This window comes from Pelobates fuscus, chromosome 1 (assembly GCF_036172605.1).
Source record: "Pelobates fuscus isolate aPelFus1 chromosome 1, aPelFus1.pri, whole genome shotgun sequence".
In the NCBI taxonomy this organism is placed as follows: Eukaryota; Metazoa; Chordata; class Amphibia; order Anura; family Pelobatidae; genus Pelobates; species Pelobates fuscus.
The window spans coordinates 498,919,489-498,932,769 of record NC_086317.1 but is presented as its reverse complement, the minus strand read 5'-3'; the positions used below and the strand labels follow the sequence as shown (position 1 = coordinate 498,932,769).

The 13,281-nt window shown below is 46.2% G+C and overlaps 1 protein-coding gene across 4 annotated transcripts in view; it reads left to right on the top strand.

The window, feature by feature from the left end:
- The window catches only part of LCMT2 (leucine carboxyl methyltransferase 2), a 154,438-nt gene that overhangs the window by 75,758 nt on the left and 65,399 nt on the right, over nucleotides 1-13,281 (top strand). For all 4 annotated transcript variants that reach the window (XM_063433454.1, XM_063433444.1, XM_063433449.1 and 1 more), the window contains exon 9: nucleotides 2,780-2,873. In XM_063433454.1, coding sequence (XP_063289524.1) covers nucleotides 2,780-2,873 — 94 coding nt within the window. The remainder of the gene's footprint in view (nucleotides 1-2,779; nucleotides 2,874-13,281) is intronic.

Genomic DNA, 13,281 nt, shown 5'->3' with positions numbered 1-13,281 from the left:
TATGTCTTTTCTGTTCTACCTGAGGTGTTCGCTCTCCAGTTGCAAGCTGTTTGTATGTCTCTCGTCACAGGTTCACTGGCCAGCCTCCTACCTCAGAACTATGGCCCCTGGTTCAGGACTGTTAAAAGGCTCTGTTCATGTTATGTAGTAAATGAGAATGAGTTATGTACTTTTGTATTCCAGAAAGAGACACAGACCGTTAGCCCTGATTCCCTGGAACTCTTTTGGGCTTAGTACCATGTGCACGGTCGGTCAAAATTATGACCATGGAAATCCCGAACCGATATGGGTGTTTTTTGGATTTGTTGGTTCCCCAGATCGGGGCTATCAAGGGATGTGACTTTTGTGGAATTACCATGTGTTTTGGGGGTACTTTCGGGGTATGGTTAAAATGCTTTTTTTTTTTTTGTTTTTTTTTGCATTGAGATAATTGTTTAGTTCAGTTCCTGACTCAATTATCTCTCAGGCACAAGGGATGGATTACCCTGTTTTATGTGGGAGTGTCCTGGACCTGAGAGCCAATGTAATTACAGTGTATACCTTGTCATTGTCCCCTCTCGGGTCCAGTGGGGAATGCTGCTGGAATATGTACCAAGAAACCCCTTGCATGGGGAGTTGCATATAAGGCCAGTTGTGGCTGCCAATAAATTTGTTCCTCTTCACCCTCAACATAAGAGTCTCATTTCATGTTTGGAGGGAACAGCTATATTCACTCTGGGGATTGCATAATTGTTATACTCCCTTGGACTATAATCACTTGCTCTTTTAAGAGCATACCTGCTCCAAGGTGGATCATATTCTTGGGTCCAGGGTGGGTGGAGGACAGCGAGACCACAACCAAACTAACACTGGCCATGGGGACTGCAGTGGTTATGGTGTCTGGAGTGCTTTGAAGTACTCTGAGAAACTAGAAGCAGGACCGGACAACCCACTGTCCTACCCAGCTGTAGTGCTGACTATTGGGCAGAGTGCCGCTGGATTCTTACCACTAAGTACCCATAATGCTATACTTGGGAGTACTAGAGAGACCGGGGTGACTGACACCCATTCAGTAGCATTGGACCTATAAAACAGTGTCAGGTACCAGAGGTCATCAGGTCAAGTGGTTGTTTATGGGTGGGCTACTCTACTAACTCAGGTACTGACCAACAGAAGGTCAGGTACCTGGTTAGTCTTACCTTGGTGGGTATGGCTTCCTAGTGAGAGAAGCACCCGTGCAGTGCCCTGGTTGTGGAGGAGCTCAGCGGAATGGAACGAGCTTGCCTCCAATCAGCACTCGCACACAAGGACAAGAGTGACCTCGAATGGAGGAATATAGCCATAGGGCAATGCTGGGAAGATGCCCTGGAAGAGATCCTGTTTCAGCGAGGAGAGAGACTCCTCACTTTAACACAGCGTTTGTGGGACCAGGTAGCCCAACGTATGCCGCTTCTGGTAGAACAGCCCGGGGCAGAGCGGGTAAGGCTGGAATCCCTAGTGGAGCGGGAACTGATCCTGGATAATCCGTACCGCGCGCTGTGGTGGCACCCTGTACAGCAAGATGCCTGGCTGGCGGATGGCGCCTCGCTGGAAGGGAAAGGCTATGGTGGCCCTGGCCTGTTATGGAAGGTGTGGCGGGACATCGCCACTAAGTGCCATGTCCCCTGAGTATTCAGAGGTTTGGTTTTATATTTTGTGTCTCCAATATGTACTGTGATGGTTTTCCCTTGTTAAGTATGTGTTTCCCTTTGTATTTGGCAATCACTTGCCCCTGTCCCCTGTGGCAAACCTAGCCACTTACAGAATGTCCTTGTGTATATCTTGCTATTACTGCATTGCAGAACATTTAAAAGTTAGGGTTGACAGTTAACTCCTGGAGCCGTGAATAAAAATTGCCAGTTGACTCCCAGGCTATGTGTCGTGTGGTCCTTGGGAATGGGAATTATGCTGTGTGTCCTGCCTTCTGTATGATGAATCCTGATTACCAGCGGAGAGCCCTTGGATTAACCCCTGCCGCTCCGCTACAGAAGGCCCATGAGGAGGACGGCGATTTCAGCAGTACAGCCAGTCACAAAACTGGGCGATGTATGCTTACCGGAATCCTGGGTAGACCTCAGTCCTGGGGCTGGAACCTGACCTTGCCCGCCTGGCTGACATTGACTGGGAGAGGTCTACATACTCGAAGCTGGATCCTGGTCTTGGGTCCAGGGTGGGTGGAGGACAGCGAGACCCCAACCAAGCTGTAACGTGGGGAGTATGGTGGTTATGGTGTCTGGTGGAGTGCTTTGGAGTACTCTGTGAGCACTAGGAAGCATCGATTGGCAGAGGCACCCAGTCGGGGTGCCAAGCGCTCCACCACAGTTCTTTCTTCTTGTTCACTGTAAGCCATGTGTATGTCTCCTACATTCTCATTTACTGTAAGCCATATGTACGTCTCTCTTATATTCTCGTTAACTGTAAGCCGTATGTACGTCTCCTATCTTTTCGTTAACTATAAGCCTTGTGTACTTCTTAACTTCTTGTTAACTGTAAGCTGTGTATCATTTTATTGTATATGCTGTGTGTGTGTATTTGTTCTTTACATGTTTTAGTGTGTGTTTTCATACATTTCATTGTATCATTTTATTGTATATGCTGTGTGTGTATTTGTTTTTCTTTTAATGTGTTTTTGTATGTATGCTATCATTGTATAAATTTTAGTGTGTGTATTTTTTGTTCCCTCATTCTCATTGTACAGTGCTACGGAATTTGCTGGCGCTATATAAATCATAAAATAATAATTCTATCAATCTATTTTCAGGAGCTCCATCTGAAATGTTCCCATTATTTTATTCTTGTTGCTTCTCGTGGAAGTCTGGCAGTTAAGCCCGTCTTGCGGTCAGTGTCAGATGCAGGTGAGGGTAAATTTGCTCTCCTTTCATCCACTATCTGAGTGTGCTCTCCTTTCACCCACTATCTGAGTGTGCTCTCCTTTCACCCACTATCTGAGTGTGCTCTCCTTTCACCCACTATCTGAGTGTGCTCTCCTTTCACCCACTATCTGTGTGTGCTCTCCTTTCACCCACTATCTGAGTGTGCTCTCCTTTCACCCACTATCTGAGTGTGCTCTCCTTTCACCCACTATCTGAGTGTGCTCTCCTTTCACCCACTATCTGAGTGTGCTCTCCTTTCACCCACTATCTGAGTGTGCTCTCCTTTCACCCACTATCTGAGTGTGCTCTCCTTTCACCCACTATCTGAGTGTGTTCTCCTTTCACCCACTATCTGAGTGTGCTCTCCTTTGATCCACTACCTGAGTGTGCGTGTGCTCTCCTTTCACCCACTATCTGAGTGTGCTCTCCTTTCACCCACTATCTGAGTGTGTGTGCTCTCCTTTCACCCACTATCTGAGTGTGCTCTCCTTTCACCCACTATCTGAGGGTGCGTGTGCTCTCCTTTCACCCACTATCTCAGTGTGCGTGTGCTGTCCTTTCATCCACTATCTGAGGGTGCGTGTGCTGTCCTTTCATCCACTATCTGAGGGTGCGTGTGCTCTCCTTTCACCCACAATCTGAGTGTGCGTGTGCTCTCCTTTCATCCTCTATCTGAGTGTGCTCTCCTTTCATCCAATATCTGAGTGTGCTCTCCTTTCATCCACTATCTGAGTGTGCTCTCCTTTTCCCCACTATCTGAGTGTGCGTGTGCTCTCCTTTCATCCACTATCTGAGTGTGCGTGTGCTCTCCTTTCATCCACTATCTGAGTGTGCGTGTGCTCTCCTTTCACCCACTATCTCAATGTGCGTGTGCTCTCCTTTCATCCTATATATGAGTGTGCGTGTGCTCTCCTTTCATCCACTATCTGAGTGTGCGTGTGCTCTCCTTTCACCCACTATCTCAGTGTGCGTGTGCTCTCCTTTCATCCTATATCTGAGTGTGCGTGTGCTCTCCTTTCACCCACTATCTCAGTGTGCGTGTGCTCTCCTTTCACCCACTATCTGAGTGTGCGTGTGCTCTCCTTTCATCCATTATCTGCGTGTGCTCTCCTTTCATCCACTATCTGAGTGTGCTGTCCTTTCATCCACTATCTGAGTGTGCTCTCCTTTCATCCACTCTCTGAGTGTGCGTGTGCTCTCCTTTCATCCACTATCTGAGTGTGCGTGTGCTCTCCTTTCATCCACTACCTGAGGGTGCGTGTGCTCTCCTTTCACCCACAATCTGAGTGTCCGTGTGCTCTCCTTTCATCCACTATCTGAGTGTGCTCTCCTTTCATCCACTATCTGAGTGTGCTCTCCTTTCATCCACTATCTGAGTGTGCTCTCCTTTCATCCAATATCTGAGTGTGCTCTCCTTTCATCCAATATCTGAATGTGCTCTCCTTTCATCCACTATCTGAGTGTGCTCTCCTTTTCCCCTCTATCTGAGTGTGTGCTCTCCTTTCATCCACTATCTGAGTGTGCGTGCGCTCTCCTTTCACCCACTATCTCAGTGTGCGTGTGCTGTCCTTTCATCCTATATCTGAGTGTGCGTGTGCTCTCCTTTCACCCACTATCTCAGTGTGCGTGTGCTCTCCTTTCATCCTATATATGAGTGTGCGTGTGCTGTCCTTTCATCCACTATCTGAGGGTGCGTGTGCTGTCCTTTCATCCACTATCTGAGTGTGCTCTCCTTTTCCCCACTATCTGAGTGTGCTGTCCTTTCATCCACTATCTGAGTGTGCTCTCCTTTTCCCCACTATCTGAGTGTGTGCTCTCCTTTCATCCACTATCTGAGTGTGCGTGCGCTCTCCTTTCACCCACTATCTCAGTGTGCGTGTGCTCTCCTTTCATCCTATATCTGAGTGTGCGTGTGCTGTCCTTTCATCCACTATCTGAGGGTGCGTGTGCTGTCCTTTCATCCTATATCTGAGGGTGCGTGTGCTCTCCTTTCACCCACTATCTCAGTGTGCGTGTGCTCTACTTTCATCCTATATATGAGTGTGCGTGTGCTGTCCTTTCATCCACTATCTGAGGGTGCGTGTGCTGTCCTTTCATCCACTATCTGAGTGTGCTCTCCTTTTCCCCACTATCTGAGTGTGCTCTCCTTTCATCCAATATCTGAGTGTGCTGTCCTTTCATCCACTATCTGAGTGTGCTCTCCTTTTCCCCACTATCTGAGTGTGTGCTCTCCTTTCATCCACTATCTGAGTGTGCGTGCGCTCTCCTTTCACCCACTATCTCAGTGTGCGTGTGCTCTCCTTTCATCCTATATCTGAGTGTGCGTGTGCTCTCCTTTCATCCACTCTCTGAGGGTGCGTGTGCTCTCCTTTCACCCACTATCTGAGGGTGCGTGTGCTCTCCTTTTGATACCGGAGAAACTGACGGAAGCCAAGCACAGAGAGATGGACACAGGTTTCTTCAGGAAGGAAGAGATTCTTTATTCGGTTCACTGATCGGGACTCAGAGGGACTAATGTCACCAAAATACAACAAGTTCTGAGCCCCGGACAATAGTGCAGGCTCCTTATATAGGCACATAACCCCTCCCATATTAAGCTCCACCCGCACATTCTCTTAACCAATCAAGACAAATAAGAATTAACTTCCTGCTTGACCGCATGGCCTGTCCAGCACAATGGAGGAGGGGAATACATCATCTGGTTTTCTTTCAGGCATTGCACAGACCTAACTACTAAGGGAATAAGACATGGCAGGAGTAGACACAACATTAAAATCAGTATGACTCAGCCTACCAATGCCTTAAGCCCTCCAAACTGCTCATACCAGTTACCAAACCAACTACTTGGATTGTACCCTTTCCATACCTGAGTAGGCACATGCGCTAGTTTAACCATATGGCTAGTAAGCTCAGCTATTGCTTGCCCTTCGTCATCTATTTGAAGACAGCAATTGCTCAGGTTAAACTTCCCACATACACCTCCCTCTACTGCCAATAGGTAATCCAAGGCTAATCTATTTTGGTACACTGCTGTCCTCATCCTGGTATTATGCTTCGCTAGAAGATTGAGCGCTTGTGAGGTTTCATTAGTAATTATCTCAACCACCGCCTGTAACCTTATAATGCGGTTGAGCATATAAATTGGGGTTCTATATCCGAATGTACCATCTTCTGCCCACGTGGCTGGCCCATAATAATCTATAATACGCTGGGGAGGCCATTCATCATCTTCCCAGGCGCCTATCTCTATGGGTCCACCTGTTTCAATAGGTAACAAGAAGAAGGATGGTTTGAGCATACCCAACACACATGCCCCTTCCCAGTCCTGCGGCAATTCCGAATAGGCCTTCTTACCACAGATCCAGTACAAATTTGCTGGGGCTTTCCAACTAGATGTGATAGATAAATCAAACCATACGTCCTTTAAATTGGCATATCTTGCAAACGGGTTAGATGGTTCTGAGACATTTGAAGCCGACCACCAAGTTGTATTCTTTGTATCATCATCATAAGCTTTTTGCCCTAGACAAGTTAATTCTCCTACAGAAGTATTAAACATCATTCCTTTCCTTGCTATGCAAACATAACCTATGATGGAGGTCTTTAATCTCCACTCAGATTTACCTCGAACACTCATCTGATAATCGGCTTGGGAGGATATTAATTGTTCAACTGCCTCAGAACCGGACATTACCTCCTTTGCTTCCCAAGGCCATTCGTCTCCCATGTTAGTACCTCCACATACATAGCAGTTGGTTACATTAAGACTACCAGCAATACTTTCAGCTAAATCTATGAACAGGTTTTTAGCGTTATGGGGAATCTTATTATCTACACTCATCTCTTCATAAAAGGAATGGAATACCTGATGAGTTTGGGAGGTCACCGTATCGGTCTCTATCCCTATAAACAATACTGTCCCAGGGTCTAAACCCGTCCCGTATATTTGAAACCCAAATAAGTTACCATATCTATCTAAGAATTGGTCAGGATTGTTTATAAGAATATGGACTGGATTGCATTCCATAGACTTACAGTATGGATTGGTAGGCAACTTAGTCACAATCATATCCTTGTCTGCTGTCTGTCCCCAAGTTGCCGACCCCACACAAGACCAATATGGGCAAAAGTTATAATCCCTATTTGGGCATCTAGGAATCACATACTTATTTTTACTACTGGGACATATGTATTTATCATTAGACCCATACGTTCTCTCCCATCTAAGATCCCCACATACATTCCACGGCTTTCTACCACTTGATATCGCTTTACATGCATCAAATAGCAGAACACCCGAAGAATGTACGGATTCTAACACTGTTTTATTTATTAAGGTCCCCTGAGGATCTCCATTCCTGAGAGTCAACCAAATTGTACGGGGTTGATACTCTGGATTGAAGCACTTAGGTTCTCCTACTCCTAAATGGCATACACTATACTCTACATTCAAGTATCTACACCTAGACACTTCACCTTTACACTCATATTGCGAATGCCAAATTAGGGTCTGGGAAATATGGTTACCTGTTCTTGTAGTCTTAATGCATACCTCACAGCTAGGAGTGTCGGTACCTCTACCTTCCTGAATATAAAAAGACACATAAATAAACAAAATCATTAGCACATCTTTCGTCGGCTGCATCCTCAATCTTCGTCCGTGCGATGGCACCTCAGCTTCCAGGGGGTAAGGGCTGCAAGGAATGGAGTTCTGCTCGTCTTCACAGGGGTCCCTTCGAGACTTTCCTGACTTTTAAATCACACGTTGGTGAGCGGACAGGCTTTATTATGGCCGTCTAAACACTCACTTACCAATCTCTGAAACAATAAAATTTGTAATCCACAAGGTTCCTCGTCACTCCGACTGAGTCGTGCGCTTTAACCGGATCTTGCAGGGATTCTCTGGATCTGATGTAACTTGCCAAGAATCTACCGCTGCTGGTTTAACCCTGGAGTGATGAATCCACGGAGTCACTTCGGCCACTTTTATCGCTGTAGGGGTAGACAAAAGAACAACATAAGGACCTCTCCACTTGGGCCCTAACGGTACATTATTCCACTCTTTAATCCATACTTGGTCTCCTGGATGGTAACTATGAACAGGGGGATAAATATTCACAGGTAATCTATCTTGTACCCATTTCTGTACCTCCTCCATAGTCTTACCCAACTCTACAACCTGCTGCCGGGTAATTCCTTCTCCCAACTGACTCAAATCCCCCCATAAGTTACCAAGTACGGGAGGTGGACGCCCATACATGATTTCAAAAGGAGAGAGACCCAACCTTCTGGTAGGTGTACTGCGAATTCGCAACAGAGCTATAGGCAAAAGAACGTTCCACGTAAGTTGGGTCTGCTGACACATCTTTGCCAACTGATTCTTAATAGTTCTATTCATTCTTTCTACTTTACCAGAACTCTGAGGTCTATATGCCGTATGAAGTCTCCACTTTATACCAAGCATATGAGTCAGTTGTTGTAGGCACTGATGAACAAAAGCTGGACCATTGTCCGATCCTATAGAGCAGGGTAGTCCATATCGGGGTATTATTTCTCGTAGCAGGAATCGCACAACTTCTCCTGCTTTCTCTGTACGAGTAGGACATGCTTCTACCCAGCCTGAATAGGTGCACACAACTACTAGTAAGTAGCGATGTCCACCGGATTTAGGCATTACTGTATAGTCAATTTGTAGATCGGACATAGGGAGTCCCCCCATATACTGAACTCCTGGTGGCTTTACTGGTCCTTGCCTTGCATTATTTTTAGCACACGTTACACATCTTCGTACAATGGCTTGAGTTAAGTTGGACAATCTTGGTATGTAGAAATGTTTTCTGAGAGATTCTTCTGTACTATCTCTTCCAGAATGTGTCCCATTATGATAGTTTTGGACAATTTCTACCGCTAGTGATGCTGGAATAACTATTCTCCCATCTTCTAACTGATACCATTTGTTCTCCAAATACTTTCCAGGTTCAGTCTTTAACCACTCTTCTTCTTGAGCTGTATAAACGGGAGTCCATTGAGACAGTGGAGTTGGTATAAGAGCAGCTATATGTTCCACATATCCCTGTCTTCCTGATTCAGCGGCACGCTTAGCTGCATTATCTGCCATCCGATTTCCTTTGGTTACATCACCATCTCCTCTCAGATGCGCCCGACAATGTATAATACCAACTTCTTTTGGTTCCCATACTGCTTCCAATAGTTGTAGTATTTCAGCTGCGTACTTGATTTCTTTACCCTCTGAATTCAATAGTCCTCTTTCTTTATACAAAGCTCCATGGGCATGAGTGGTTAAAAACGCATACTTGGAGTCCGTGTAGATGTTTACTCTTAAACCTTCAGCCAATTGTAACGCTCGTGTCAGTGCTATCAATTCTGCTTTTTGTGCTGATGTTCCTTTTGACAGTGGCCGAGCTTCTATCACCTTGTCTATTGTTGTTACTGCATATCCTGCATAGCGAATCCCTTCTTTCACATAACTACTGCTGTCCGTATAATATTGGACATCGGGGTTCTGGATGGGAAAATCACGAAGATCTGGTCTACTTGAAAATACTTCATCCATCACCTCCAAACAATCGTGTTGACTTTCAGTAGGTTGTGGCAAAAGGGTAGCTGGATTTAAGGTATTTACAGTCTCTAAATGCACTCTTGGGTTTTCACACAACATTGCTTGATACTTGGTCATACGGCTGTTACTGAACCAATGATTTCCTTTGTAATCCAACAACGTCTGTACTGCGTGTGGGACTCGTACATAAAGTTCTTGACCTAGAGTGAGTTTATCGGCTTCACCTACCAGCAGGGCGGCTGCAGCTACGGCTCTTAGACAAGGTGGAAGACCACTGGCCACTGCATCCAGTTGCTTAGACATATAGGCAACAGGTCTTTGCCATGATCCCAAGTACTGTGTCAATACTCCCACAGCCATTCTTCTTTGCTCGTGTACATACAGGTAGAATGGCCGTGTGTGATCAGGTAGACCTAATGCTGGGGCACTCATCAAAGCCTTCTTCACATCTTCAAATGCCTTTTGCTGTTCTTGAGTCCATAGGAAGGGGTTGTGTTCTGTACCCTTGATAGATGCATACAGTGGTTTCGCCAATATCGCATAACTGGGAATCCATATCCTACAGAAGCCTGCTGCCCCCAAGAATTCTCGCACCTGTCTTCTATTCTTGGGTATTGGTATTTGGCACACAGCTTCTTTTCTCTCTGGCCCCATTATTCTTTGACCTTCAGAGATATGGAATCCCAGATATTTGACAGTTGGCAGACACAACTGAGCCTTCTTCCTAGACACCTTGTATCCTGCCTTCCAGAGAATGTGTAGTAGATCGTGTGTTGCTTGCTGACATATTTCTCTTGTGACTGCGGCTATCAACAAGTCATCTACATATTGTAATAATACACACTCTCCTGGGATGGACTTGAAATCCAGTAGGTCTTGACTTAGAGCTGAACCAAATAGGGTAGGTGAATTTTTGAACCCTTGTGGCAGTCTTGTCCAAGTCATCTGGCGTTTCGAGCCCGTTACAGCATTTTCCCATTGGAAAGCGAAGATACATTGGCTTTCTGCAGCAATTCGGAGGCAAAAGAAGGCATCTTTGAGGTCTAAGACTGTAAAATAAGTAGCCCCGCCCGGAATTAAGTCCAGCAGGTTATACGGATTGGGCACAACTGGGTATATACTGACAACCGCATCATTGACTGCTCTCAAGTCCTGCACAGGGCGATACTCATCTGTACCGGGCTTTTGAACAGGCAGCAATGGGGTGTTCCAGGGGGAAGTACAGAATTTTAGGATACCATACCGTATGAACTTATCCAGATAAGATTGAATATTCTTCTTAGCCTTCTGCGGGATGTGATATTGCCGTAGGCTCACTGGATAAACCCCAAGCTTTAGTTCAATTCGAATAGGTGGAATATTGCGGGCCAGTCCTGGTGGGTTGTTCTCTGCCCAAATAAGGATTCATCACTCTTAGGGTTTTGGCTAGTCAACGCTGTATAAAGTCGCCACTCTTCTTCCCTTGGTACGGATAATGTCATAATACCTGAAGGTCCATTAAACTTTAGGGATGTTGTTCCATTTGGTAGGAACGTTATCTGCGCTTGTAATTTTGATAGCAAATCACGTCCCAACAATTGGTCCGGACATTCAGGCATATAAAGGAATTGATGTTTTACTACGTGGCCTCCCAATGCACATTGTCGACTTTTAAGAACCGGTTTTGCAGCACTCCTTCCAGTTGCTCCTATTACAGTAATAGTTCTTCCAGATGGAGGAGCAACTAGGTCAGTCACCACTGAATGTTCAGCACCAGTGTCGATCATGAATGCACTCCTTTTTCCCCCTATTGATACTTCGACCATAGGCTCCGCTCGGCCAAGGGGGATGGAGCCCGGTCGGTATCAATAGTCTTCCATGACCGTGTCAGCCAATCCTACAAAGTCCCTATCTTCTCTATCGCGGGACCTTTGCGCTGCGGGATAATATCTGTCTTCCCTAACACTACCTCTGTTATTACTATTATTCCCTCCGGGACCTCCTCTACCTCTCGCTCTACCTCTAAAGTTTCCATAACCTGCCCTGGGTGGGTCTCTCTCGTACTGCTCTCTTTTTGGACACTCGCTTCTCCAATGCCCTTCTTCTCTGCAGTAAGCGCACTGATTCCACTTACTGTCGCCTCTATCTGGGCCCCGTCTATCTACGCCTGCGATTGCTACCGCTAGCATATCCTTTTTACGCATCTTGCGCTCTTCCTCTTTCTTATTCTCTGATTCCCTATTCATGTAAACCTTATTCGCTACTTCCATTAGTTGGGTGATGGACATTCCTGCGAACCCGTCTAACTTCTGTAGCTTGCGCTTAATATCTCCGTAGGCTTGGCTGACAAAGGCAGAGTTTACCATTCGGGAATTCTCAGTGGCTTCCGGATTAAAGGGGGTATACAAACGGTATACCTCCAATAATCGGTCATAAAAGACACTGGGTGCTTCATCACTTTTCTAAATCACCTCAGCCGTCTTCGACATATTTATGGCTTTCTTCCCTCCGGCTCTCATGCCAGCAATTATAGCGTCTCTATTGGCTCTTAAATGAACCATATCTGCGCCATTAACATCCCATTCGGGATCAGCATTAGGATAATGAGTTGCGGCCCATTCTTCCTCCAGCACTTTAATGGCCGCTTGGTTTATCCTAGTCCTCTCCTCATTGTTAAACAGCGTCATTAATAATTGCTGGCAATCAGCCCAAGTTGGATTATGCGTCTGAACTATCGAGGTGAACAGGTCGGTCATGGCTTGTGGTTTTTCAGTATACGAGGAATTGTGGGTCTTCCAATTCAAGAGATCGGTAGTCATGAATGGGACATATACGAAGATTGAGTCAGCATACACCATTTGACCTAAATCATTAAGGTATGCTGACCCGGGAGTCAAACGAAGTGGCATCTGATAATTTCTGGGTTTTTGGGTACCGGTCAGTTGTCGGGTTAGTACAGGGCTTCGTTGAGGGGCGTCGGTTAGGGGTTCCGGTCGAGGGGTAGTAAGACATGAGGATGTGGAAGCTTGATTTTGGGGAAGGTCGGTGAATAGAATATTCCGAGCCGGGCTAGAGGAAGCCTGACCGGAAGCTTGAATTGGCGCCAAGTCAGGGTATATGGGTTTAACGGGGGTTGGTACCGGAAGGGGAGGTTTAGTAGGGAGTGGGATGGATTCTGAGCTGGAGGAGGAAGTAGATGGGGACAACGGGGGAGGGGGTGTAGAACTTCCTGTACTTGTATCACTTCCCCTTGCAGAGAAGTAAGGGGGCGGCATAGGGATCTCGGACTCAGGGGGCGTGTCCAAAATGGGCGTAACCATGGCCCTAGTGGACAACCGAGTCCTGGCCACTAGGAGGCGACATTGCTCCTCGTGGCATATTCGGATCCATCTTGGCGAGTCGTTTACGGCCTGCCTCCAACAATCAATGTATGGAAACTGTCCGTAAAGTTCAGGCCTACCTGATACAGCCACGTGTACATGCTGTACCAGATTTGGATCCAAACTGCCACGTGGCGGCCATGCGGCAACCAAAGTAGGCCATTCCCTAGTACACAAAGTGATCAAACGTGCAGGAGACATTTTAACCCCAAAATCACAAACTATAAATCCCTTTTTAAAATTCTTCAACATGCATCCTAAGGGATCCAAAATCGTCGACTCCGACGTGCCCATACTTATCAATGGAGCGACGTTGACAACAAATGCTATACACACACTCTATTCAACAGTCACACCCGTTTCTTCGGCAACAGCACCACGTGGTACAGTTACCAAGTGAAACGTACACAATAACACAATAAAAACACTCAGGGAATTCCCGTACACACAC